We start from the raw sequence: 27,231 nt of genomic DNA, 5'->3' as shown, positions 1-27,231 counted from the left end.
TTTTGGATGTATCTGGGGACGCTTTGTATATATATGATTTACACAGTAAGCTCGGTACGTTTTTGAATGGAAAACGGTTGGATTCGAAGCTCAAACAGTGCATAACTGTAAGTACTCAGTTGCGTTTTGGTGAAGTAGAGGGACAGATATATCCAAAAGAAACCGTGAAGGTACGCTTGTACAATTATAAATAAAAATAGAGAAAACAGTAAATTTTCTATCCCTTGTAGTCTTTAGAAAATAATTGTAATCCAGAAATTTTCTTGGCGCCAACTCCTAAAGCTCCTAGGTCGTCATTGGCTAATACAAGTACACGCTTGTTTAGTTCTCCAGATGTATCTCTTCTAAGCGATTCACGAGAGGAAGGTTTTAATATTCCCGAAACGCAACACATAAAACGAGTTGAAAATTCAACTATATTAAACGCTTCCCGTAACCACTCTGATGATAGTAGAAATTTCGAAGATGAATCCTTTATACCGGAAACACAAATGCCCAATGCGACACAGCAAGGTAGTGGAAATGAAATTGATTTATTATTAGAACCTAATTTGCAAAAATCGAGTGAAATGATTCGCATATGTACACAAGACTTCAATGAAAATTTATTTGAAAACGGCGAAGATGATATGATGTTTTCGTCTATAGTCATACCAAATATTAAACACAATCCTGTGGTTTTAACGCATTCGTTCAGCAATGAAAACGTGAATAAAAAAGGTAAATACTAGACCACATTTTTAGCGATATTTAAATTAAACTATTTGGTTAATCCTAGTATTCCTAGATGCCTCCAAGCCTATGGGCTGCGATGCGGAAATGGAGGCACTAAACTGGTCGGCGCACACATCAAAGAATTGCTCTACGGATGGGACCGCTGAATGTGCAGAGCGAGATGATGTTTGCACACCAGATCTTTTTGATATACCTGAATTGGCGCAAATGAATATGCAAGTTGCCACTGACGGAACGAATGTTAGCCAAGAAGCAAAAGACAAAGCTGTGGCACAAAAAACCGTGACTGCAAATAAAACGATGCCATCAACTGAAGGAACGAATATAAATTTAGAAGTAAAAAATAAAGTTGACGTACAAGAGAGTGTATCTTCAAAAAACGACCCGTCGTCAGATCATCCAGCTTTACCAATCAGCGACGGCATCACCGGAGGTGACGGATATGCGGAGGAAATTGAACTAATGCCAACACAGGTATTCGTACCTATTGCTAAGCAAAATGGATCTCGGTTGGAGGAGCATGTTACTTGCGCTGAATTATCGTTAAGCGGCAAAGAAAATATTCCACAAACAGATTTTAGCCTGGAGCAAACCCAGATTTTTGCACCCATCAAAGGTAAGTATTTGAGAGCATAAGCTCTAGGTTTTATTTGGTATACATAAATTTGATTACTAATTGGTGCAGATCGAAGATCAGATAATAATTGCAATTCATCTTCTTCGGATACCAACAAAGCACCAACAACTGAACCATCTGATAGAGATATAAATTTGCTTGCCGCCACTCAAATATTTACAAGTAACTTCATGCGGCAATCTAAAGTATTAGAGCAAGGAAAACTAATTGGTGCAGAGCGAAGATCAGATAATTGCAATTCAGCTTCTTTGGATACCAACCAAGCACCAACAACTGAACCATGTGATAGAAATATAAATTTGCTTGCCGCCACTCAAATATTTACAAGTACCTCCGTGCGGCAATCTGAAGTATTAGAGCAAGGAGAACTCATGAGTGGATCAAATATATCTACGCCGCAAGAAAAGCCAAATTGTACTGTATTTCCATCAGTTGAAGGAAGGATTGAAGGGCCAAAAAGTGTTACGAGTTCCTTCGAGGATAAAAATAACACTTCTCAAAAGTCTGAATTTGCATCGACCAATATTATTGAAAAGAAGCGGGGTCATTTTAAAAAACCAAAACAAAGTAAAAGTTCCTCAAGCAAGGGAGCAAAAGATAAACATTCCAGTATAAGTAGTTCACAATCAGAATTGGACGATCTCCAATTATGCACGCCTAAATGGATTACTGATAATTTTGATGATCTTTCAGTGGAACGAAATGTGGCTTCGGTAAAAAAACGTATGTTATTCGGGTCTGATTCAGAGGAAGAATCTGTTGAGTTAAACAAATTAACAACTAAAAAAGATTCTAAAGATTTCGATAGACTGCTATCCAATATTAAAGAAACAAAAGCTCCAGTGAAATTAATTAAATCGAAGACTTTGTTGGATAAGCAAGAAGACGCTACTGAAGTGTGTACAGCACACAACCTAAAGGCAACAAATAGCGGTCGAAATAGTAACATGGTAATTGAAACCGTCCGACCCATAAAAAAAGAAGAGAATACTCCGAAAAAAGCTATTCAACCCGAAAAAGAAGGAAGTGGTACATCAAAGAACAATTTACCAGAACCAAAAAAAACAGCCCTTGAAATAGACGTTGAGTCAAGAGCCCGCGATAAAATTGGAAAAGATAGTGAGCATAAAGGCACAAAAAGGCCAAAGCTGGTAGGTTCACTTAAGGATGCAGAAACATCCGGAACAGATGTACCTCCCAAAAGGAAGACCCGCTTACGATCAAGAGCTAGTGACCTGGAGGTTGATAAGCCAAGTAACTCGTCAGGACCTACCCAATCAAAACTGCGGAAAGTTGAGCAAACTGATGCACCAGAAAACAAAAGTAAGTTCGAAAGGCTCCAAATTCGTACTATGTACTCAAGTTTAACATTTTTTTTAAATATCTTTTAGAGCGTGTTACTCGGTCTCGCTCTAAAACAGAATCTCAAGAAAGCATTGTTTCAACGAAGTCAACAGGGTCTTCACGGGACACAAGGAAACGGAAGAATTCGCGGAACGAGCACACAGAGTCAAAAATTAATTCTTCCGCTGATAAAACTATAACTGAAGCTTCAAAACATACTAAAGCAAATGAGAGAAAAGAGACGCGCTCTACAACATCTGCTTCAGATCATAGTCACAAACGTAACACGATTGTGTCATCAGATGATGAACCCAAAAACTCGAAGCGTACCGTAAGCGAAAATACATAACCAGTTTTACAAGAGGCTTTTATTAAATGATCTACTCCATTAGGCTCGAACCTTACAAGTCGCTATGACCATGGTTGAACCGAAATTATTTCAAAGTTTAGTGGACAATTCGCCAGGTCAGTAATTTTCGGAACCTCTGCTGTTTTTCGGTTTTTTCTGGATATTTGTTTTTTTTTACCTTTTGAGAATTTTCCGATACTTTTTTTTTGTTTTTGAACCCTTGGTATTTACTTTCTCGGTGACTCGGGGATTTTATGGACTAAAAAAGGATTTTTTTTTTAATTTTCCTGGCTTAAAATATATAATAAATGTTTAAAGTTAAATTTTTTAGTTTTTATTATTTTATGCATACTCGGTACACTTAAAAGCGATAATTGTTTTTTGTGCTTCCTGAATAAAAGTACATACATATTGTGCACATGTTACAGGCAACTGGTGCGTCGCGAATAATCCCACGGATGCAGACGTTTTGGTGATGGATAAAGGAAATCGGACACTAAAATTTTTAATCGCCATGGCAAAAGGTATACCGATTGTTACATCCAAGTGGTTGGAAACATTCAACAGTACCAAAACTGTGCCACGCGGCGCTACCCATTTCTTCAGAGATCAAGAATTTGAAAAACGGCATAAATTTTCATTATTCAAATCATTGGAATTGGCAAGAAAGAGTAAAATTTTTGAAGGATACGATTTCCTTACCACACCTGGCATTTTGCCACAGCCGGCAGAAATAAAACGTAAGTAAAACAACAATAATGTTCTTTATGTACATAACTAATACTTAACTTCCATTTATATAGAAATTATTGAATGCGCTGGGGGTAAAGTGCATACTGACCCACCGGGACTTAAACCAAATCAAAAAATTTATCTAATATCGACGGTAAACGATAAAAAACACTGGCACAAATATCGACGAAGCAACAGTAATATTCGCATAATTAACAGCGAAGGTGTAATGGCATCTGTTATGCGTCAAAATACTCAACCATTAGATTCAAACATTTTTGCATAAAAATGTTAACTATTTGGTGCCTCTGAGAACGTAAAATTTTCCAGTATTTTGAAGGCTATTGCATACTCAAAAATATAACCAGTGCTAAGGCGTTGTCTTGTATTTTAAGCGTTTTACTTTAAATCTTTCGTTTTAAGTTGGTGTAAAAATATAACCTAAATTTAAGTCGCCATTTGTTGAAGCTTCACGACATATTTAATTAATTTTAGTAAAAACGTCTTTAAATTTTTAGTATACTGTTATTTACATGTACATATTTGTGGGCTGACTACTTGAATGTTAAATCGTACATACACAAAAAGTAAAGCCGTTAATGCTCGTCTATATTTGTTTCATGTTTGTTTTCAATAAAAAAAAAAAACTTAAGTACTTGGTTTAAGTATTCTCAATAGTAATTATTTTTATTATATGTACGTCTACAAGAAAATTGCATTTTTGTTTTATCAATAAACGATGAACGCGTTACAGGAATTTTCCTCTCGCCTGTTAGGCTTTGGTTTATTTGAAGAGGACAATTGGATTTGATTTGCGGGTTATTTTCTTTCTATTCTTACAAATTTATAAGTTTAAATTGTATGAACTTATCGAATGAGTGGTAAGGTTGGTGGTGGACCGGCCCGATCCATCGCCGTACCTGGACCGAGTAGTACTTGCTTCTGTTGCGATTTTTGCATCTCTTCCATTTGAGCGCGTTCCGTTTCGAAAATGACGGGCGCAAATAGAATAACTGAACTCGTAAAAAATATCCAGGAAGCATTGCATGAGAACGAGTAAAGACCTTTGATGCTGGTAGTTGTAAGGTCGACTACTTTGCCAGTTAATCGACGAACCGGTTCAGGAAACATTTCTGTGAGACCCCAAAGTCGTTCACCAAGTGTTTCATCTGGTTCCTGAAAGAATTTAAATTTAGTGCTATGAGAACTCAAACAATAAAAGTAGATTGAAAATAAGAGCAAAGTGCAAATGACATTAGAAGTGTAATGTTTAAGATGATGTTTAAGCTATGCATTACCGCTCCTGTAATTTTGATAATATTAGTATTGCAAGATAACAAAATTTTTAATTTTAATGTAATCACATATTGTTAGTTTACTTTCTTGTATGTTGAAATTATGGATTGAGTTTTTTTGAGCACAGGTTTAATACGGCGCAAAGTATAAGAATAGATGTGCAAATGTACTTGCTTATTTAAAAAATTAATTAAATTAATTATTGTAAAAAATGCACATATACTGTGTGATTGCCTAACCAAAGTGAGGTTATGCTCGTCGTGCTTAATGAGTGTAGCGAGACTTCATCGATTTTCCTTCAAAATGCTTTAAGCGCAAAGAAATTGTTATTTGCACAAAAAAGTTCTTCAATAAATACGGTGTAACTTACATCGTCGAAATTTTCATCATCCGTGCTTTTGGGGGCAGTCTGAAAAATAAAATACAAAATATTTAAATACACATGAATTACTACATACATACATATCGTAAACATATTAAACTTAGACTAAACCACTATTCAACAAAATTTTTATTTATTATTCATAATAAACTTGGACATTTCCCAGTTTTAGCAGCTCACACAATCATTTTTAAATTTTTTTCCAATTTGAAATGCTTACAACTTTCTCTACTGCCCGGCGCTCAGGTGTTTCGTCCTTGCTTCCGCCCAACGACGACATTCCACTATCCTTTTCGATGATTTCGATATCAGGATCAGAATCCATCAAATCTTCAATTTTTACGGAATCCACTTTAGCTGTTTTTTTACACGACGTAAACCTACGTCGCTCCCCGGTATTTGTGGAAGAATGAAATTGTCGTACTTGGAAAGATGCTTTATTGTTGGTAGTTTATAGGCACAATTGCCTTGGGCCCCTAAAATTTTATTGACTTTTCCCCCAACACGACCTTCCTGTATGTAATGCAGATAACAGGCCTAAATGAAGGAGGTACAAAAATAAAAACACGAGGTCCACCCGAATTTCGAACTGATTTCCTGCAGTTAATCGTCAAATTCGTGTGCGAAATTATTGCGTTTTGATTGAAAATATAATCGATTTTTTGTCACTGAGGCCTATATGTATACATCAGTCGTAAATTCACACGCACTTTTATTCCAATATGCATAAAAAAGAAATTTTCCGCGGACAACGAAAATGTACATGCGATTGAAAATGTCAAAGCGGGTTGTTACGTCAGAACAAATGGGTACGTTCAGTGGTTTACAAAAATGGCAGATATAATGGCCATATCAGCTACGCAACGCGCCGATTAAAACTAATAAAAATTTTATAAATTATTTTTAGCTCATTTATGTTTCATTTTGTTTCATAAACTTGCAAAGAAATTTTATTGTATCCATGCTGCTAAAACATAAAAATTCGCAATATCAACATGCAGCCCTTTTCGACGCCAATGACAAAACTCAATGGCTGATTATTGTCTTTACTACTGCGCCTAAAACTATACCGCAAATCGATTTTAAGCGCTCTAATGATGACAACTGTCATAGTTAATTTTATGACCTACTAGTGCGCGAGAAAGACGAAACAATAGGTTCTGCCTCTCTTGCCTACAAAGAGAGTTGTTTTGGTGGCTGAAATGTTCCAGCGTGAAACCGACCAATGGCCAAAAACACACGAGAGTAATTATTGGCTATTTCCCAAGAATGATAGAATACAAGATTGCGCCGATCAGAGAGGATTTTTGAGAATAACTTTTGTGTGACGTCACACTGGTGCAATTGTGAGAGAGAAATGCCAAAACGTGAGCAAGAATGGAAGAAGAAGAAAAAATGTTGCAAGGAAAACGTAAACAAGTTGCACAAGTGTGACGTCATGCAAACAACGATTCTGTCAAATTCGTTAAGAGAGGAATAGCGCTCCGAGATCGGCGCAACCTTTGTATTCTCTAAATCGTGGCTATTTCCCGTATGCAACGCGGGATCCCGCGGGTGCCAAAACAGCCCAGAAATCATTCCCGTACTTAACAAAATGGGTAATAGAGAGCGAAAATTGGAACGTATTGGATCGTAAGTGTCTTCTTCGGGCACGAGAAACAGCCCGGACTTTTTCTCCGGGTAAAAATGGATAAAGTAGGTTCTTTCCTTAACAATCCGGACCGGATCCGGTAATTAGAGAATAAGCAAAAAGTTTGCTCTCAAAAATGGAACATAGTCCAGAAATACGGGAAAGCAAAAAACCACATTTCGTGTCCACAATTTGAGAATTAGCTAATTCGCGTTGTTTTTGTTTTTGTAACTTAAATGCACACACTTGGAAATTGAATTGTTGATTCACAAATTTGATTTTAAGTATATAAAGATTGAAAATACATTCGCTATTACTTAAAAGCACCAAGTAAATGCAAGCAACATGTAAACACAAAACAGCTGATATGCACTTTGACACTTTATCCATTTTTACCCGGAGAAAAAGTCCGGGCTGTTTCGGACAGGAAGAAGAAGACAATTACGATCCAATACGTTCCCATTTTCGCTCTCTATTACCCATTTTGTTAAGTACGGGGATGATTTTGGGCTATTTTGGGCACCTGTGGGATCCCGCGTTGCGTACGGGAGAGAACCTAAGGAATAGTGAATAGCCTGTTGATGTATTTTCAATCTGAACGCAATTGTTTTCTGAAAATGTTTGCTTAAAGGGCAGATCAATTTTAAAACCGGCATGAGAAAACGGCACTCGAAAGATTTAAAAAAAATTCTACCTACTTTAACAAAAAAAGAAGAGGAAGCTATATTAGATATAATAAAAAATTATAAATTATTATATAAAAAATTATAACTTCTTGAAAAAATTTAATTTTAATATTTGAAAAAAATCTCCAAAAAAACCCCTAAAGATATTTTATCTCTAATTTTCTTCCTAATGGCCCAGAATAATCCTAAATCAAGGGAGAAACCAGTGTGGTTAATTTTCATTTGGAAGTTAATTATAAGGAAATTTGTTCATGTTTTGACCAATAAAAGAATATCCAGTAATTTGCCAATAACCCGGGTTTTCAGTACCAGGTTAAGGCATAGATCACATAAACTGCATTTATATTGAACAGCAGGCTGATAATTGATTGGCTAATCTTAATTCAAACTGGCCAGCTCGAGCATTGAAACTAAGTTCAAATCACAGACGTGCACTGAAAAACTTGCCCTTAGTGAGAGAAATTTCCAGAAAAGTACGAAAACGCAGCCTTGGAAGTAGTTACTAGTTGTTACCCGTAAAAACTTGCAACTTCTCGCAAAATTTCGCCTCTCTCGCGCTTTGCCAAATTTTGCGCAGAAAATCGTCAAAACATGAAAACATGAAAAGCAATTGTTACGAAATACATATTACAAAATATCTCGTAAGAAGAGAGAGCTAATATATCAAAAATTGAGAGTAAACTGCCGAATGTGAGTTAACTCCCCACTGTAAAACCGGCTTAAAATATACCAATAGTGGTATTCGCGCTTCTATGTATTCGTTGTATCCTGCGTAAGTGTAACTGGACGAGCGTGTGGTTGTTGTTGCATGTGTATTTGATGTACCGCTAGCAACAACAAATCCCACGCTCATGCAGTTACGACTACCCAACATACAACGAATACACATAAGAGCGAATACCCCTAATGTTAATTTTTGTAGATGAAATACACATACAGCCCCATGGTGAAATTATAGTTAATAATTGATAATTTCACCATCATACAGTCCTATCATGAATTTTCAATCCTTGTGAATCATGACAAGGCTGATAGTTTTTTTTTGTTTTCAACCCACCGATTCTCCAGCTCGAATTCGTTGTTCTGGCTCCCTGTATCTTTCAATTTTTTCCAAATGTTCATCTTCCATATTGATTTTCTTTTTTTTATCTTTTTCCTCCGACATTGCTGCGTCTTTAGTTATTCGTTATTTCTCTGCTTTGTCCCGTACTGAAAATATGGCTTTGTAAATTTGTCTGCAGTTTCTATGGATTGCGATTTTGATAGAAATTTCGTTATATTTTGGCTGCAAACAACGCACTCGAAAATATATATATATCAAATATCGAAGGCAAATTTTGACGTCTATTTCACATAAACGACGTTTACGAACCGAAAATAAAAACAATTTTTGAAAGCTGATACTTTTTGAAATAATTGATTTGATCAGAGTTCCTTCCATGGAGCATGGTGTATAATTTCACCATGCTTCCAGAGTAGTTATAAGCGCAAAATACTTACGGACAAAAAAATAGAGATGCAGAGAATACATAACTGTGGCATTTTATTATTAGAACAACTTAAGTGAATTTAGAAGGTTTGCCTTTGAATTAAAAAAGAATAAGTTTCACTTGAAAAATTTTATATTTTTACAAGCTTCTATTAAAGGGGCAGCTTAAACTACATCTATCGCTAGTTAATCGGTAAAATATTGTTTGGGAGCCCAATAAAATATTGCTTAAAAGGGAAAAATGGGCTATCTCGGGATAAGTTCTTTTAATAAATTGCCACCCACAGATACACAAGTATATATGAACTTTACTTACAATTTTGCAGTAGAGCCCTTGAGAACTGCTCCTTATGGGATTTTTCTGAGGTAGAATCAGAATCTGTTTGTTTTTGTGTCTTATGTTTGCCACCAAAAAACTCAAATATTTACGGACCTACATATAGTTATTGCGACAGAGTTTCGACCCACTAACGAGGCTGTTGGGGCTCACCGGTTACAATTGATGGCAGCTTGACCTCATCGAGCCAGCTGTAAAAACGGGCGAAATATATCGGAGAGACAAAAATTTTCTTTCACACATAGGCTATTAATGCCGCTACTGGACGCCAATATCGAACAGTCGTCATTGTAAGGGATCACTGAAACTCCCTTAGGCAGCTGTGGCAGCTTTGAGTTGTGAAAATAACGAATAATGGATAATGGCCGACACCCTGTGGGACGCTCTGACGACCGAACAACGCTTCTTACTGTTTACTTGGTCCAGTGAGGGAGAAAAACGTTACTGTTAGTGCGCTTTCACAGGGACGGTTACATCTAAAGTCACGAGTTATCTGAGTGCTTAGGCGTTATTAGTAGTGTGAGCTGTTAAAGCGTTGCTGGGCTTAAGTATGGCATTAAGAAGGCCTTGCGGGTTTTTTGCGATTCGGAAAAGAAGGGTTAGCGGTCCATAAGATTCACCTGTGCTGGCAGGCTTCTCGAGTTTAGTTAAAAATACCACTCTCTCGAAGTTCTAAGAAAAAATGAGGATAGCCAGTGACAGGTTTGCAACTAAGTTCTTTTTATCACCAAGCATATTCTGTTGGGATCAATGGCTTTGCAAGTTTTTGACTTTCTGATTTTCAGTTTTCTTATGTCACGGTATCCAAAAGTCATCAGATATCATTTAACACTCTGCGCACTATAATATTTACTAAGGAAGATCTGTACGAGGACTGCTGGGGTTATGCATGTTTTCGACCCACCAGTCTATCAACTACAGGGATCTTCTGTTGCTTTGGCGCAACTTTCAACTCTTACAGTCTGGCTTGTTCCGAATATTTCAGACGTTGTCCCTGCACGCGAAAATGATCCACACCCCATAGTCCAACTCTTTGAGTGCTCCAAATAGTACATATCTGCAAATTTTAAAGGAAGTTGCCCAGAGATGCATAGCCAGACCGACCTAAATAGATTCATTGAAGAATCCAAATGATGATATTATATAGCTCGTGAGCCGAGAAACTATCGGAGAATAAATCTCGAGAGCGAGAATTTGTACCTTAATTTGCACTTACCTAAAAATTTGAATATAATCCTTAACTTGAAGTCGCCAATGTATTCGTAATAGGCACAGCAGTCAAAGGGGCCTTTAGATTAAGTGGTTAATACCGAATACCGGCACGTTGCGAGCTTGAAATAGGACGGCACAACGAGATCAGGGCCGACTTTGATGTCGGAACTGATTGCATATCATCATTCTGGGACTTCCGCGTTAGGATGCTTTTATTCGTACGATTTCCAACTAGGCAGGAATGGGACGGAGGCCTACGGACAGGGAATAGTGGTATTTCTTTATACACCGATAGCTCAAAGATAAGGCATGAGTTTCGTCTGAAAAAAAAAATTCACCCGAAAATTGTTCATCCGCCCGTAGTAAATACATGGAAACCAAAAGTGAAAAGTATGCCGGTTCGGGGAAAATGAAAGTCATGATAAGGCTGAATATCTCCGACCTGACGACTACAGTGTCTTTGAGGCGGAGATATTTGTCTTTCGTTAAAAGCGTATGATTTAATTAAATACGACATTTTGGTGGCAATAAAATTCTGCAGTAGGGCGTTCTTGAAAAGTTTTCTCTGGGATAGGTCGTTTTCGAACTGGCAGCCCAGATAGGTCGATCTTCAACTCAGGTAACGATATGGTGTTGCCATAGTCAATCCCGGTTAGAAGAATGTGCTTCTTTCTTGCGTTTATAGCGTGGGGAGGCGCGGTTTGTGGGTATTCACAATAAGCCAAACTTGCCTACGAGAGGAAATATAATTTTTCTATTCATATACGCCTTCCTAACCCAATCCTTAGCTAGATCGTATGATCCCTAGCGGTTTTATACTTGTTTAAGATACATAGTATATTAAAAATTTATTTCCTGCCCACATTATAAAAAAGAAAATAATAACAAAAAAATCTAAAAAAAGAAACTACGTTTGTATATTTGTTTATTATCAACAATTAAATTTATTTAGTTTCATTTATTCAAATAAATTTACAAAATATTTTACTTTATTTAATTTCCATGCCATTTCCTAATAATTGTTTAAATATGTTTGTTTGTTTGTTTGTTGTTTTTTTTTTGTTTGTATGTATATTTCTTTGTATGCGCTCATTTAATTTTGTTTTAAACAAAGCTAAGTAATAATGCACATGCGAATATATTTGTACATACATACACATACTGCTTAGCCATAAGTATGTAAGCATGTATGTACATACAGAGATATTAATAAACGTACAGGTGATTTATAGAATTTTAGAAAACGACTTAGTTTAATAATAAGAGTAGTATATAATAATTTTGATTTTAAAATTTTTTAATTTTGTAGTTGTTTCACTTGGTAAGACAATATTGAAGGTTTACATTTAGTTTTTTCAATTTGTTTTTTTTTTTTTTTGTGTAAATATTTGTTTTGCCAGCAAATTTGAAAATTGCGCAATATATGTATGTACGTAATATTTGTATTTTTTTAGGTTAGCTTGCATTTGATTGCAAAGCTTTTGATCCTTAGCGATAATTCATTTGTACGACATCATCGTCGTCGTCGTCATCATCATCACCATCTGATCAAAATTTATTCAATACACTCACTTTTGCTTTGACTTTTATCAGAATTTCAAATCATTTATTGCAGCACCCTTAACACAAAATTTTATCACTCTCGCGCTCAGACTTATATGAATTTTGTTTTATATTTTTAATATTATAACATTTATTATAAATCTGTAAAATTCAATGTTATGAATACAGTTTTATATATGTATGTATGTTTCAGTTTAAGAATTGAAGTTCGCTTTAAAGTTATTTTTGTTTGTTTTTATTTTCTTTCTTTAGAAAAAACTAAGCGCTGCAATTATCGTATTATCTTACAAATTTCTCTTTCTTTGTTGCTGCTGCTTTTACACAATTTGATTAGCATTTATGTAAATTAACTTAAATTAACTAGACATATGTATGTAGGTGTGTATGTGTGCATGTAGTTGTTTTTATGTATATTTTTTTCGTGTGAAACTATAAATAAGTAGTTGTGTTTATTTAAATTAACAGCCTAATAACTAAAATTTTCATCTTTTGTTGACTTGCTTCTCCTTTTCTTCCAACAGCTATGTATGTATGTATGTATGTATGTCGTTTCAACTTCCAGCTGCCAATTTGTCTTCTTACCACCTTAGCAGATAAACGCTGGCGAACTTATAAAAATATGCTTTTATTTTGCTATTTTATTTTGACTCTTTTTCATTAATAGCGTGTTATTTTTAATATACATAACATATGCTTAACTATGTATATAATTTTTCATTTAAGTTGAGTATATTTGTATATAAAGTTAGCATATATATTTTCTTTTTGTTGCCTTTGCAGTTGGTTTGTTGTTGCGTCACTAATATTTGTTTGTAAGGATGCAGGCGTTTAGCACTTTAAAGTAAAAGTCTCGTAAATTCTGTAAATAGAGCAAAAATAAATGATTTTTTTTTATTATTAATTGTTATTAATATTAAAAATAAGTTTTCATTTGAACGAAAATGAATAGCTAAAAAGGGCATTGAAATGTTTAAATTTGTATTCAATTTGTTGCGATCAGAGTGAAAATATTTGAGGGCGTCGATAAATGAGATTTTTAGCAATTTTTGACTACCCCTTTCAAAGTGACTTATGGAAATTTTTAGTTAGCACTCTGATTTTTCTTAGGTCTCAGGAGGTAAAACTACACTAAAAAGGTTTTCTGGATTGAGGTAAATCGATTATCAAAAATTTTAAAAATTCGAATAATTTACCATATTTTGCTGAAAAAATGTTTAATTTAATTTAAATTTAACTTAAATAAAATAAAAGTCCACACCGATCCAAAGTCTGCTTGATCACTTGCCTGCCTGCCTGCCAAAGTTACTCGGTTGTCACGGCGTATGAGTGACGTACTCGTATCATCATCAACATTTAGTCCGGTCGGAATAGAAATTGTAAGTCCCTGTAGAAGGGGTAATTGCAAAAGTTTTATTTACGGCCTAGTCTACTGCATTGTCCTCATTTTGAGACGAGTGTTCATGATCCTAATCGTCGTCTGTGCATTATCGCCATTGGCAACAGAGTCAAAGTTGGACATTTCAACGTATAGTTTGCACAGTTTGCAGACCGGTCTGACCGGTTTGGTCTGAAAACCATTTCGTCCATTGCAATGCTCTCAGGATTTGGATCAAAATTTTGGCCCTTTGTATTGGCATCCATTTCATCCGTTGTGATCCGGTATTCGTTCAACGACTCTTCTCCATAGTGGAGGGAATCGAGCAGTTTTGATTTTTTTTTTCTTTTTAACATACGTGTCTTTAAATTAATGGGGAAGAAAGAGGTATTCCTAAAAGGCTGTTTAAAACCAGAAATTAAGTAATGAAAAGTAATATTGGTCTATTTCTATTCCAAGGGACTTAAGAGGACGAAAAACAAAGTTATCAGACCCAAGCTAGTTTAAATAAGAGAGAAAATGCTGAATTTCTAAAAGTGTAGTTAGGTGTGGCAATGAAAATACTTTTCCAATGTATTTTGCTGTCAAATTTAAAAGTTCGCTTTCCAGTGCTGGTGCTATACGAGTGCTGTCAAAATAATTCAGTGTCATCGTGTGACAAATTTGTTACCGAATTTGTATGAAATTAAATAATGTTGGATTAAACATCAATTACAGCTTTCCGGAAATTGCGCTGTGAAAATATATTGCTGTGTCTAACTAAAAATATCTTTAAATGAAAAAATATCAATTTATAAGTTATTAGCACATCCAACACATAAAGGACCATATTTAGAAACATTTAACTTAAGATATGGGACCCTTTCATTGGAAAATGTAAACGAACAGACCTATTGTTCTTGTATTATATGTATACCCATTGTGCCAATATTTGTTCAATGTATTGATGTAGCTGTATATACGTACATGGATATATTTATACTACGTACACTGTGGACAAATATACACGCTTTGCTGAGAAGGTCAGTACATCCTTGTACAACTACAACTTCGAACTAACATTTGAATAAGTCGATGGCTTAAGAAGTTACACATAAACTTGTATTTACATAGGGGCGTTTCCAGCGGAAGGTCTACCGCGAAAAAAATAGAAGTTACATCTCTAATTTATGTATGGAACGAATAATATATACGAGTACTGGTTATGTAAGCAGGGTGGAGATATTTTTAAAATCCGTATTTATGCTCCCCTTTGTTTAAAATTTGGCATACGTAGTGGAAACATAGTAAGACAGATTTGCAAAAATGGAACTGCTGGGTGGCGCTGAGGTCAAATAAAAAAAATATATTCGACATAAAATGCATGTTTCTTTTTGTGGTCAAAATTGGTTAATAAACCATATTATTAAAAATTTTTCAATGCAAATTTTAGTAACGTAAAGTTATGTAACACAATTTTTTATTTAATTTAACTTTTTATTTAGAGTTTGCAATAATTTTTTTTAAATTCAAAAATTAGCATAAAAACACCTTGAAAACTTCATGATCTGTTAAGATCAGTGAAAGTTATTGTATACAAATAAAATGAGCCAAATATTTTAAACTTATACGTTTTTCCTTTTAAGATTTTTAAAATTTGAAAATTCTGTATATTTTTATATTTTTAGAGCTTTTTAAGCAGAACAATTTTTGCAACTATAAAAGTTTTTGAGCTAATCAAAAGATAAACTTGCAAGATCCGAGAAATTGTGCAATTTTGAACATTCGAAAAAATATCTTTTATTTTAATTCCGTTTGGTAGAACTTCGTTATATGATAAAAGAAAAGTTCTGATCAAAATTTATGCAAATCAAAAATGGTCGATTGGTTAGACCATTGGTCGATTTGACATGAATTGACCCATATGTTATTTAGGTTAAAAGAAAAAAAAAATGTACAGGGCATGCATATCGAATTTCGCAAAAAACAAATCTGGGACACCCCAATGTACGTATGTATGTATATACAAATGAATCAAAACAATTGCATGCCAGCGTTAGGATGTTGTGCATAAGCACGCTGTCGTGATGTGCGTCATAGCTGACCTCTATTGTGCCACGCTGCACGCTAAGGTTAATGCACTGCAAAATTATTGCAAGCGAAACATATTTTACTTACAAGAATTGTACGGTGACAAAAGTTTTAGTATGCAAAGGGTTGTATGCTTATTGGGTATTAGCTGGGTTTGCTTGTACTTATGCATGTAAATATGTAAGAGCATAGTATACAACATACATGTATGGCTGACCTACCTTCGTAATTAATTCGGCCATCTTGATCCAAATCGGCAATAGCCAATAATTGTGTGAGTTGTGCTTCTGAGAGAGGTTCGCCAATCATCTCCATGGCGGTTTGTAGTTCGTCGCGGGTAATGAAACCATTGCCGTCCCGATCAAATACCCTGTAGAAAACAATATATAGATTTATAAATAGTATCCTTATAGTAACTAAGTTTGTACCTGTATATGTAATTGGACCTGTAATTGTGTCTATATTTGTCTTTGTTACTGTGTCTGTGTCTGTACTAGTTGTTACTTGCACATGTATCGGTATCTATCGACCTCACCCTACTACAAAATCAATTTCTCTTATCGAAGTAACAAAGAGTTGATAAATATTTGTTTATGTATACATACACATACATACATAAATATGTATATGTGGCACAAACACACAGTATTATCAGAAAATCAATAATTCACAATCCAAACAAGCACGAAATGAATGTCGAGGAGAAGCCCACAGATACGTGCCGGACCGCCGGCAAATTAAATATCTTGAACAAGCAAAGGTAAACATTCTCAGCCGCATTGTGACTCTGCTCCATGGGTTGGCAAACTGCACATTGCACATTGATACGAGTAAACTGAAAGGGATTTAAATCAGACTTCTCAGGAAGTTACATTTTGCAGTTAAGTCCTGCGTGGAAACCAAAACCGAAAAGTCACTGTGTGTGACAGCTGGAGCAGGAGAAATGGCGTCGGCAGTAACTTGTTGTGCTTTGTTGTTGACAGTTTGTGGTGTGCTTGATTAAAGGCCAGCTGATTGCGCCAGCGACAAGCAGATTACGATTCTACCAAAGTGGATACAATTGAAATACATATTTTTATATGTGCATTAGGGTGCATCACTCTCCATACAAAAAAAAAATATTAAAATGTACATTAGAGTGGTGCAAAAAAAATTTTTTTTCGAGTTAGGGTTGAGGCCCCCTTCCAAAATTTTTCCTCTTGCTGAAAGAGTTGCTCGCTTGGTGCGTTTACGTTTCTAAGTATAAATTTAGAGGATGCTTATGAAAAGTTTAAATTTTACTCTAGAAGTTTATTGTTCATATATTAAGCAAAGAATATGTAGGTTAAGCTACCTGAGACCATTTGAAATTTAAATTATCCGAACAAATATTGCCAGCTTCAGAGGTCATTGAGCACCATGTATTGGTCACAGAAAATTAAAAGTTTCTACGATGACATATTTTTTCTCAAACAAAATTTGCAACACTCTAGATAGATAGATATTCAGTTGAGGGATGCACTGCGAACAGGAGATCTATTGTGCCCCTCTGCAACACTCTAATATACATATGCACGTGAAGGGGTCCGATTTGAAAATACCTCCAACAATCGAGCTTTTTATAAATAAAATAAGTTTTTAAAAATGTCTTTATTCACACAAAATAAACTCTATTATAGCAAAGTTGGAGCTTAAAAGACCTGCATAAAAATGTTTAAATATTTACTAGTTCCTATGAAAAACCCGCAACTTTTTGGTGTGGCGTCCTAATGTACATACATAAATATGTACAATTAAAATTCTATTGACGTACAAAATCCACGATAACACTTTAAGTTGTCAGATATACTAGAAGCTAAAGCGTTAGATTATATATAAGTATGTATGCATGTATGAATGTATGTAGATGTGCAATCCTAACTAGTTTGAATTGCCTCTCCTTAATTCCTTAATCAAGGCACTCAAGATTCTGAATACTGTATCTACGATTGACAAAGAATTTACTTAATGCGTGTTGATAGAAATACATATGTATGTATATACATTTGTATCCACACAAGTGTGTACATATGTAGTATATCATATAAATATAAATACAGCGCTCTTTTTCGATGGCTCACCTAAATGCGGCGATTAAATCTTCGGTGACATCATCATTCTCTTCTGGTTTACTTGCATTTTCTTCATGCTGTTGTTGCTGCTGTTGCTGTTCGTCGCGTATCGCCTGAATGCGCCCAACCCATTGCAGGAATTCAGCCTCGTTTATCAACCCATTTCCTGAAATGTAAAAAATAGATCGATTGGGTAATTAGATGACAAATAAATTAGTTAAGTAATGGGGGTACTGATTCTAATAAAAGTAATGCTCAAAAGTATACGTACTTAATTTTAAATCTTATGCAACTGAAAAAAAGAAAAAATGGCATGTGGAGCGAACTTAGTGATGTTTTTTAAATTTCTGTCATTTATTTAATACCCAGTGTTAATCGTGTAAATATAAAGCTTCAAAAATGAAAATAGAGCTGTGAATGATGAAGGTTTCAAAAAGATACTAGCCGTGCTGAGTTCACGAGTCAAGAAAGTTAATGATGGAACAAATGTCGACGAACCTGCTGCAACTGCGATAGAAGTCATTCGACCGCAGACAATTATATTGGTTATCAGTCGTGATATTCCCGACTACATGTCGAGACAGGAGGCGCTTCATTTAGGCCAGATTGGTCGCGCTATCCTGCAAGTGGGCGCTGCAGATCATCCACTATTAGCCAGTTCGGTAAATTTAGTTTCCAGCCAAAGTTGCAAAATGATTACGGGATACCCGCACGATCTGATTACTTTCAGCTGCTAAAAAATCATTCATCAGCCAAGGAACTATTTGACTACTCGTATTCTGAATCTCTGTACGCTGCCACTATCGGTAAAGAGCGGTTTCTACTTTTGCAAACCCGGTTGCGGTTTGAGCAGAAATCACGCCTTCAAAAGATTTTTGATAAATTCACAGCTATATCTAAGAAATGTGTGGGACTTGTTTCTTCAGAAGTGTGTTGCCAACTACTTGTAAACTCCTGGTTGTTACACACAAGGGTCACAATTGAAGGAACCCTTCCTCGCGAGTGCATCTGCCATACACTTACCTGATATACCATTGTAGCCTGGCACCTATACGAAATATGTGGTGTGTTTGTTTGGAGAGTGAGTCTACACTCTATGACAATTCTTGATGAGGATTTATCGCATCCAAGTGCTTTAATAGCTGCTTGACTATGAGAGAAAAAACCTATTGCATGCAGGGTGAGAGACGAATCGACTAGCCACCTTAAAGCTTCCTTGATTACTGTTAGTTCAGATTGAAAAACTCTACAGAAATCCGGAAACCGAAAACTATAGTTGAATGAAGGCTCTTGCGTGGTACGCCCAAGCATGGGTGGCCCCAAGACAAAAGGCCAGACTGTGTAGTCTATACAGCAGTTATAGACAGTTAGAAGACTGTAATTTTTTTATTATTATTTTTTTCTGATTGGCGCCAATAATATATTTGCATACATTAGAGTGGTAAAAAAAACGCTCTTTTTGGAAATTCATAAATGCTGCAAAATATTGTTACTTGTGATAAAAAAAGAGAAACGTGATTTATTTTTGAAAAAAGCGTCTTTAGACGTCGCGCTGGTCGGTTTTTTATAAAAACGCCAATGTTCTAATTTTTTTTTTATTTTCGTGACAATTTTAAGTGCAGCTAAAAATGTTGTTTTTTCATGTAATTACTCAGGTATAATTGGGAAATATTTCCTTAATTACATACCTCTCTTGGACAGTTAGAATGGGCCTAGTGCCCGAAAATATGCTTTTGAAAAGAGACTGCTAAAGTTAAAACATCGATACTGAACCTTTTAAGCATTGTCATGGGTTGGAACTTGTTACCATGACCAGCGCGACCTTTATTTTATTTTTTTTTTTCAAAATAAAAAAATGTTTTTTCTTTTGTTTTATCACAAATAACAATATTTCGATGCAAAAAAAAACTTTTTTTCAAAATAATAAAATACTTTTCTCTTTTTTTATCACAAACAACAATAATTTGAAGTAACGTTTATGAATTAAAAAAAAAAATTTTTTTTGAACCACTCTAACATAAATATGTACTTATTCCAAAATTGCTTAGACGGTTAAAGCTTTATATACTCCGTGTTCGATTTAGCAATACTCTCGACGAATAGTAATCAATAAAATGTTAACGATATGCCGGGTAATCCAACATTCAACCGCCCTTTTAGAATATAAATATTTAAATCTCAAGTGAATGGTTCTTTAAATTGAAAACACCACGCACTTTTGTGGCTATTAAATACAGTTTTCTGCATAAGTTTCTTGTCCATCTTTTAGCCATTAAATCATTAGAAGACTGAGTATTCACTCAACGTCAGAACAAGAGCGCTTTTGTTTTGTGATGCCATGAGACCGACCAGCTTAGCACAAATGCGTACAATAACAGTAACAATAACAAAAGCTATATGGCATATATACCCAGTAAACATTCGGCTTGGTTAACAATTCGAAAGTGATTGGAAAACGAATCTGCTTTTCGAGTTCTCCATTCTCCAGAAAAATGGAACCTTTCTTTCTTTCTTTATGTATCTTCCCTTCGTTATGAATTCGAAATCCAGCTCAATATCGAATAGAAATTTTAATGAGAGAGAGTGACTTGTTTTATGTTTCCCTTCAAGAATGAGCTGGATTACACTTTATTTCTTGTTACTATGGTTTACATTTTTTTTTTCGAACCCATTTCGAGTGTATTTTCAATCTACTATGAATGTTGGAAAACTAAGGTTGGTTATGAGTTCGCTCTCAGTTCGATATACATATTTGATATCGAGGGTAATATTCGAACATTCGCCACAATGTTTATTGGGTATGTACATTGTACATATATATGTGTATGTATGTATGTATATATGTGCATATTTATAACGACAAAATAATAGTGTGGCAAGAAAAAGTAGTTTTTTTTAACGCGTATACTCGTATAGACAGATGTGAGTACATACATATGTATGTAAGTATATGTATATTTGTATGCATGCATTTCTTAATAGTATAGTATATAGTTAAAACATAAATAAATGCAAAAGAACAAAGTGACTAAGGAAGAAAAGGCATCCATTCAAAGTCAACGAAAGGTACGCATATGTAAGTATGTATTTACATGTGAACATGCTACTATTCGACTCAAACACATACATATGTATGTATTTGCATTTACATACGAACGGCATACACACAGCTTGCTCAACTACTATTTAGTAGTTAGTGAGTGCTTATGCAACCGAAGCAGCGAGCACTGCAGTACATACAAACATACATATGTGCATACATATAACTGCCACATACGATTGGGGCGAAATGTAGCTGGTTTAGCGTTCAAAGCTGTTTGTTATACATAAATGCCGGAAATGGCAAAAGTGCTCGCATGGATTGCATGCAACGCTTAGATGCTGCTATTGTTTTAGGCGGATTAGACACACATACATACATATGCACTTCCTTACATACTTAGTATTTACATACTCAAATTTCGCGTGGTTGTAAATGGGAATTTTAACCCTTTCAGTACAAGCGTGCAATATATTGGAGAAACTTTTTTTGTGCTTAAAGTTTTTTTTTTGTAAATAAAATAAGTTTGTTATTAAAACAACTGTTGACCGTATTTTTCACAAAAGTGAAAACTCTTACAAAAATCGATAGTGAATAGTGTAATATATTGGAAAAAATCTGACTATTTTTTGGTCGAATTGAAATTCGAAAACATTTTTATGTATCATTCATTGTTTTGAAATACATATATTTCGCGAAAGAAAAAAAAAATGTAATTGAGATCACTTCCCATTTTGCAAATCTGGGCTACCACTGTCAAATACAATGGACGCTAAAAAACGCTAAATGTTTTTGATTGTATTTATTTTTGAAATCAACGACCTAAAATTAGCCGATTTAAAAATTATGAGATTTTTTGCTTCAACGGATGATTTTTTGTGCAGAAAGGGTTAAATACGGAGACTGTTGCAAGTAGAACAATGTATTCTTAAATGTAGACAAAAAGAAAGTGAAATTACAAAATTTGAGGAATAAAGTACAAAAACCTGTAAACACTCACCATGGCGCCACAAATGCTATTGTTGCGCAGCGAAACGCATCTTAAACATACGCACATACATACATATATACATACTTAGTAGATGCGCTTAATCTGCATTTATTTCTGTTTGAGGTTATTCGCTAGCATCTAATGCTTTTTGCGAATCATTCAAGCGTTCATTCATTTCACTTTCATTTATTGTTGTAGCGAGCGATTACATTGCAATTTTGGTGAGTGCATCTGAGTGAGGCTTTGTGATGCTCACTGGTTAGCTGGCATTGACCTTGAATGCAATGTCGTAACGGCAAATAATTGTCAATGACAGCTTTGGCATTCAGGCAACAAACGAAGTCTGGTTTTGTCAGTTGGCGCAGCTGCTTAAGGCAACGCGAAGAAAAGTGGGTAAGTATTTAGTAGCGGTTGACTTACACTATGCTTGTGCTTGAAAGCGTTTTGGGTTGTAGGTTGACATGTGGTATGAGTAATATTTTTCATTTGGAAATACACACACACACACAGCGCAAACTCATTAGTATAAACTATAAAGACAGCAATTATTAAATAAAAGCTGGACAAATACCAAAGTCTTTTATAAGTTATGGGATGGTTCAACGAATTTAGACTTTTTTCTGACTTTTTTGAACACGCATAGCACCATAGATAGCCCATACTATCTATATAGAAATCATAGTTGGCGAATTTGATTTCGCTTTTCTGTCTGCTTCCCAGCTTGTCGAAAAGTATCTCGTTTTGCACCATTGAGCGCGCCTGGTACATACATTCGACGTGAAACGCACCCAAAGTAAATTTTCATAAAAATGCATATGTAGACACATTGTCATGTGAAAAAACGACCCGATGTTTTGACCAGTTTCGACTATTATTTTTATTAAAGTCTAGTTAATTATATAATACTTAACACCATATCAATACACATCTCAAACTTTGTAGGGAGATTAAAAAAAATTCACAAACAAAATTTTTTATTCACAATTTTTAGAAAAATTCCAAGTATGTATGCAGTTTTGTAGCACATTATATTCTATTAATAAGGTGCAAGTTTCAAGAGGCTTAGATCGCATTGATTTTTGATAACATTGTTTTTTGCCAACGGTGCTCTTATTTTTTTTCATACAAAACAAATTGTCGAACATGGTAACTTTGTGTGGAAATAAATGCGTGACGTCGTCAGATTTTTTTTCAAAAATACGCTTTTAAGCGCACGGTGCTAAAAAAAAAAAAAAAACTATAATAAGGCGAGTTGTTTCGCGCCCAAAAAATTGTCTTGAATGGAAAAATCACCAAAGGTGATTTCCTAAATTTTTACGCGCAAATATCAAAAAAATAATCGCCAACTTGGCGCTAAATCGCCCAATCTGGACACTCTGGTCATATATGCATACTTGTTTGTCCGAAAAAAGATACGATCGTTAGGAATGTAGCATATTCTGATATCTGACCGTATACACTCAACACATGTTTACTCAGAAGCATGATAAAAATATAGTAAGGTAGAACCGCTGAGAGTCACTTTTAAAATTCTTGACGTTTCCAAACAATTTAATTTTTAAATTTACTCACAAACTCACACACACATTTTCATTTTCAATCTCAAGCAACAACAATTTCAAACAATTTCAATTTTTTATTTTCACTTTTATATGATTTTAAAAAGTTGGCAAACTTCAAAAAAAATCATGGCCGACAAATTGAGAGAACGGTTCTACCTTGCTATGTTTTTATCATGCTCAGAAGTCAATGAAATCGATATAAGAACTTTTTTTTTTAAAGTTCACACAAAATTCGTTTAGGTAATTTCCATACATTTGACAAATTGCCAAGTTTTACTGAAAGAAGTCTAACAATGCCAAGTGGAAGGCCGAAGAAAAAATGTGCAGCACACTCATTGCCACTGTCAATGTCGCGTGGCCTGCTCAAACTTGCATATGTATGTATGTATGTCTTCGTTGGTAGTATATACATATTTATGCGTATAAAATTTTGGAAGTCATAATAGTGTTGTAGACATATCCATAAACTAGAAACCACAGTAAGCAACTCTGCCAAAACCACAACTGGCTATAGGCATGTATGTGTGTCCACTGCATTACAAAGCCGCAAATGCTAGCTGAATCGTTGTTATCGGAAACATCTTTGTGGGTGTATTTTGGCGACATTCAGTTGAAGAGCAAGTGACAGCCGCAAACAAGAAAAAAAAAACACCCAAAATTAAACTCATGCACAGCTGTCAAGCGGGTGGTTAACAATTGCATTGGAGCGCAAAAAGCCTTCAATACTGTAATTATGACAAATATGTGTGTGTGTGTACTCTTACATACATACTTATGTATGTACATAGTCATGTATGGCGGAGTAGCCTTGAGAACGCAAACGCTTTTTTAATTCAATGCCTACAGCAAATGCACATGCCTAACTATATTCATATGTATGTATGTATGTATGTATGTATGTATATACGCCGGAAAAATTAACAGCTCTAATTGCATGGACGAACTTTTCTTTGCAGGCTTGAATGAAAAATAGTCTTTTTTCGATTAATCTTTCTCGTGTTCGTTAACCAAGTGCTCTGACTGCAAATGAAGCCATGCCAAATAGTTTTCCAGCTGAAATTATATAATACAGTTGTATTCCTTTATAACGAAACTGTAAATATTTTCAGCGCATAAAAGAAGAAGAAAAAATTTTTTTATTAAATTTAAAAAAAAAATACTAAATCTTTTGCAAAAAAATTTAAGCTACTAACAATGAAAATCTATGGATAAATCATATATGTAATGGCAGTATGCTAACTTCTCAATGTGTAAGCATTCCGAAATCAAAGGAAGACAGTCTAGTACCGTTTTTGGGAATGTATTCTGTACGTGAGTGCCGTTTTTGTGTATGTGTTGTGTATATGTTTATTTATAAACTTATGTATTCCTTTTCTTTCGTACGTGTTTACTGATACTAGTGAACCCGCATGGCGTTAAAATGCTCAAAACTTTATTTCAAAAACTTAAAAAATAGTCCAAATGTTAGTCAGAGTTATAAGAGATCCGCGTGCTAGTGAAGGGCATTCAGGCATAGTGCATGTTTTTAATTTCATCAAATTTCAAATCACCCTATACCGATGAAAAATGTTCTTAATTAAAAAAAAAAAAATAAAAACTTTACTACACATCTACAGGTAAGGTCTTTAATTCGACCTCTCATTTTTGAAATTCCCTTTCAAAAGTATTCCCAAACTAAAAGCTTCTTAAATCTCTTTCGTCTGACATTGTGATAAACATGTATTTCAATAAACTGATGAACTAATTTGATTTTGATTGTTCGAACAAATGGCAACCCTCCTTAATAAATGAATAATTTGAATGTATATTTTTAAACACGTGGCAACCCTTTTTAAACATTCCAAATGGTCAAACTAAACACTTCTTTTGTTTGGCTATGGTATTTTTATATTTCATATACTTTCAAACAGGTGGCAGCCCTCTTCAAAAGTATTTTCAAGCTTAATACTTGTTAACTCTCCTTCGCCAGACATTGCGATACATATTTAAATTAACTGATGAATTAAGTTGAATTTGATTTTTTAAACATGTGGCAACTCCGCTAAGTGCAGTTCAGAAATAAAAGTTTTTCAAACCCTCTTCCATTGATACCCATATTTTAATAATTCATTAAACTTATTAAATAATTTAAATTTAAGTTTCTAAACAGGTGGCAGCCCTCTCCCAACACCTCAAAAATAAAATTAGCGTTCAAACTAAAGATTTTTTAACACTTCTTCGTTTGACATCCATATTTTAATGTTTCACATAACTTGTGTATAAGTAAACTAAATTCGACATTTCAAGCAGGTGGCAACCCTTTTCAAAATACTTTCAAACTACTACTTTTTGAAAGCTCTTTTGTTTGGTACCCATATGGTGATACATATTTTTCTTAGCTATTATGATTTTTTTAACAGGTGGCAACCCTCCTATAGTTCCGGTAAGAAACAAAGCTTTTTAAAAACCATTTAGATTGATATCCATTTTGTAATAATTGATTTATTTATTTTAATAATTTGAATATAATTTTTTAAAGGATGGCAACTCATTTCAAATAAGTAAAATCTTATTGCACATACAGTTCAAGCCTTTTAATTTGACACTTCATTTTGGAAAATCGAACGATTTTAGTAGTTTGTGTTTAATTGTTCAACAGGTGGCAACTCTTTTCCAAAAAATAAAACCTGTTTGCACATCTACAGGACAAACGCTTTAGTTTGACACCCCATTTTTTTTAAATCGAGCGAACGGTGCCGATCTTTTATTCTGAAAAAAAAAATGCCTTCGCGTATTATATATATACATAGATATCTGTACTGTAATATTTTCGGACGGTACTAGCTCTTACTGCCAATATAGGCGTATATAAACAAGTTGTAAATGGTCAAAATGTATGAAATAGGAGCAGGAAATAATGTTACTCATACGCCATGGCGTATGTTAAAGTTTGAGTTTCATTCGCAATGCAAACATTAAATAATCGATTTTTGTTTGTAATTTCAAGACCATACTCCCTAATTACCATAAAAAGGAAGGAAATTAGGGGGAATAGGGTCTGGAAATTTCAAACAAAAAATGGTTTCGATGTGCACCACAATGTACATAAATACTATGGTACTTGGATTTAGCGACATACAAATTAGTTAAGTATTTACTTAGTACTTAATGATTTACTAAAATGTAAATACCCAAATACTTTTGTACTCGTATTTGTTAGATACAATTTTGCCATCAGTGGTATGTTCCTTATGCAAATAGGCAGTTAACACAATCGATTACTAAGCACTGCATCCGCTGCTGTATAATTGAACGATTTTTGATGTAAATCTAATGTCAAACTGATACGTACATATGTATTTATAAACACACATACATATATATATATTTATATACTTATATGACAGTATCGAGAAAAAATTAACAACAACAAAGCAATTGAGACATGCACATGTTTTCGCTGCTGTTTAGTGACAGCGAAAAATACGAGTACCATCAGCATGGACGTGACACTTCCAACTAATTCGCATTGTAATTTGTGTGTGTTCATGCATGCAACAGTAGTATGCACGTACTTATGACACGTAGTATATGCACAAAGGCACAAAAATATACACAAATGTGCTAAGCTTGTCGCCATAATTTTTTTTATCATTCATATTATGCTTTTCTGAGCTGACACTGAGTAGCTGCCTCAACTGTACTGATTGAATTTCTTTGCTCTTCGTAAAT

General features: G+C 34.6%; 4 protein-coding genes across 8 annotated transcripts in view; 1 reads left to right on the top strand and 3 right to left on the bottom strand.

Annotated features, from left to right (window-relative positions):
• The window catches only part of LOC118747928 (roquin-2), a 43,676-nt gene that overhangs the window by 4,720 nt on the left and 11,725 nt on the right, over positions 1 to 27,231 (bottom strand). The gene's annotated exons all lie outside the window — the stretch shown is intronic.
• LOC118747929 (mediator of DNA damage checkpoint protein 1) lies at positions 401 to 4,554 on the top strand. Of its 4 annotated transcripts, none has more exons than XM_036482165.1 (8): positions 401 to 513; positions 649 to 720; positions 788 to 1,351; positions 1,421 to 2,695; positions 2,764 to 3,047; positions 3,109 to 3,181; positions 3,494 to 3,805; positions 3,869 to 4,554. In XM_036482165.1, the coding sequence occupies exons 1-8, from the start codon at positions 492 to 494 to the stop codon at positions 4,081 to 4,083; spliced, it is 2,817 nt and encodes a 938-aa protein (XP_036338058.1). In that variant the 5' UTR covers positions 401 to 491; the 3' UTR covers positions 4,084 to 4,554. The 4 variants fall into 4 exon arrangements, with proteins under 4 accessions (XP_036338058.1, XP_036338057.1, XP_036338056.1 ...); XM_036482164.1 differs by having other exon boundaries at positions 779 to 1,351; XM_036482163.1 differs by having other exon boundaries at positions 592 to 720; positions 779 to 1,351.
• Positions 4,454 to 6,224, bottom strand: LOC118747932 (mitochondrial import receptor subunit TOM22 homolog). Its single transcript, XM_036482169.1, has 4 exons — positions 6,059 to 6,224; positions 5,696 to 5,988; positions 5,464 to 5,502; positions 4,454 to 4,973 (listed from the first exon to the last, which is right to left on the bottom strand). Exons 2-4 carry the CDS (start codon positions 5,798 to 5,800, stop codon positions 4,665 to 4,667), a joined length of 453 nt encoding a protein of 150 aa, XP_036338062.1. The 5' UTR covers positions 5,801 to 5,988; positions 6,059 to 6,224; the 3' UTR covers positions 4,454 to 4,664.
• LOC118747931 (calcium-binding protein E63-1) overlaps positions 11,811 to 27,231 on the bottom strand; it is a 191,426-nt gene continuing 176,005 nt past the window's right edge. For both annotated transcript variants that reach the window (XM_036482166.1, XM_036482167.1), the window contains 3 exons: positions 17,937 to 18,093; positions 16,059 to 16,207; positions 11,811 to 13,251 (listed from right to left, as the gene is read on the bottom strand). In XM_036482166.1, the coding sequence (XP_036338059.1) occupies positions 13,229 to 13,251; positions 16,059 to 16,207; positions 17,937 to 18,093 (329 nt within the window). In that variant the 3' untranslated portion in view covers positions 11,811 to 13,228. The remainder of the gene's footprint in view (positions 13,252 to 16,058; positions 16,208 to 17,936; positions 18,094 to 27,231) is intronic.

This window comes from Rhagoletis pomonella, unplaced genomic scaffold, assembly GCF_013731165.1.
Source record: "Rhagoletis pomonella isolate Grant_MI unplaced genomic scaffold, Rhpom_1.0 Rhpom_scaffold_00012, whole genome shotgun sequence".
Lineage (NCBI taxonomy): Eukaryota > Metazoa > Arthropoda > Insecta > Diptera > Tephritidae > Rhagoletis > Rhagoletis pomonella.
Note: the sequence above shows the minus strand (reverse complement) of the source record. Positions and strands in the feature narration are given on the sequence as shown.

What these genes read in the sequence shown, in the direction of transcription:
- LOC118747929 (XM_036482162.1), top strand. Translation starts at nt 492, where the DNA reads ATGCCCAATGCGACACAGCAAGGTAGTGGAAATGAAATTGATTTATTA. An exon ending in CCAAAAACTCGAAGCGTACC is followed by an intron (nt 3,048 to 3,108) that starts GTAAGCGAAAAT and finishes CTACTCCATTAG; the next exon opens with GCTCGAACCTTACAAGTCGC. An exon ending in TTTAGTGGACAATTCGCCAG is followed by an intron (nt 3,182 to 3,493) that starts GTCAGTAATTTT and finishes CACATGTTACAG; the next exon opens with GCAACTGGTGCGTCGCGAAT.
- LOC118747932 (XM_036482169.1), bottom strand. Translation starts at nt 5,800, where the DNA reads ATGGATTCTGATCCTGATATCGAAATCATCGAAAAGGATAGTGGAATG. An exon ending in GCCGGGCAGTAGAGAAAGTT is followed by an intron (nt 5,503 to 5,695) that starts GTAAGCATTTCA and finishes TTTATTTTTCAG; the next exon opens with ACTGCCCCCAAAAGCACGGA. An exon ending in ATGATGAAAATTTCGACGAT is followed by an intron (nt 4,974 to 5,463) that starts GTAAGTTACACC and finishes AAATTCTTTCAG; the next exon opens with GAACCAGATGAAACACTTGG.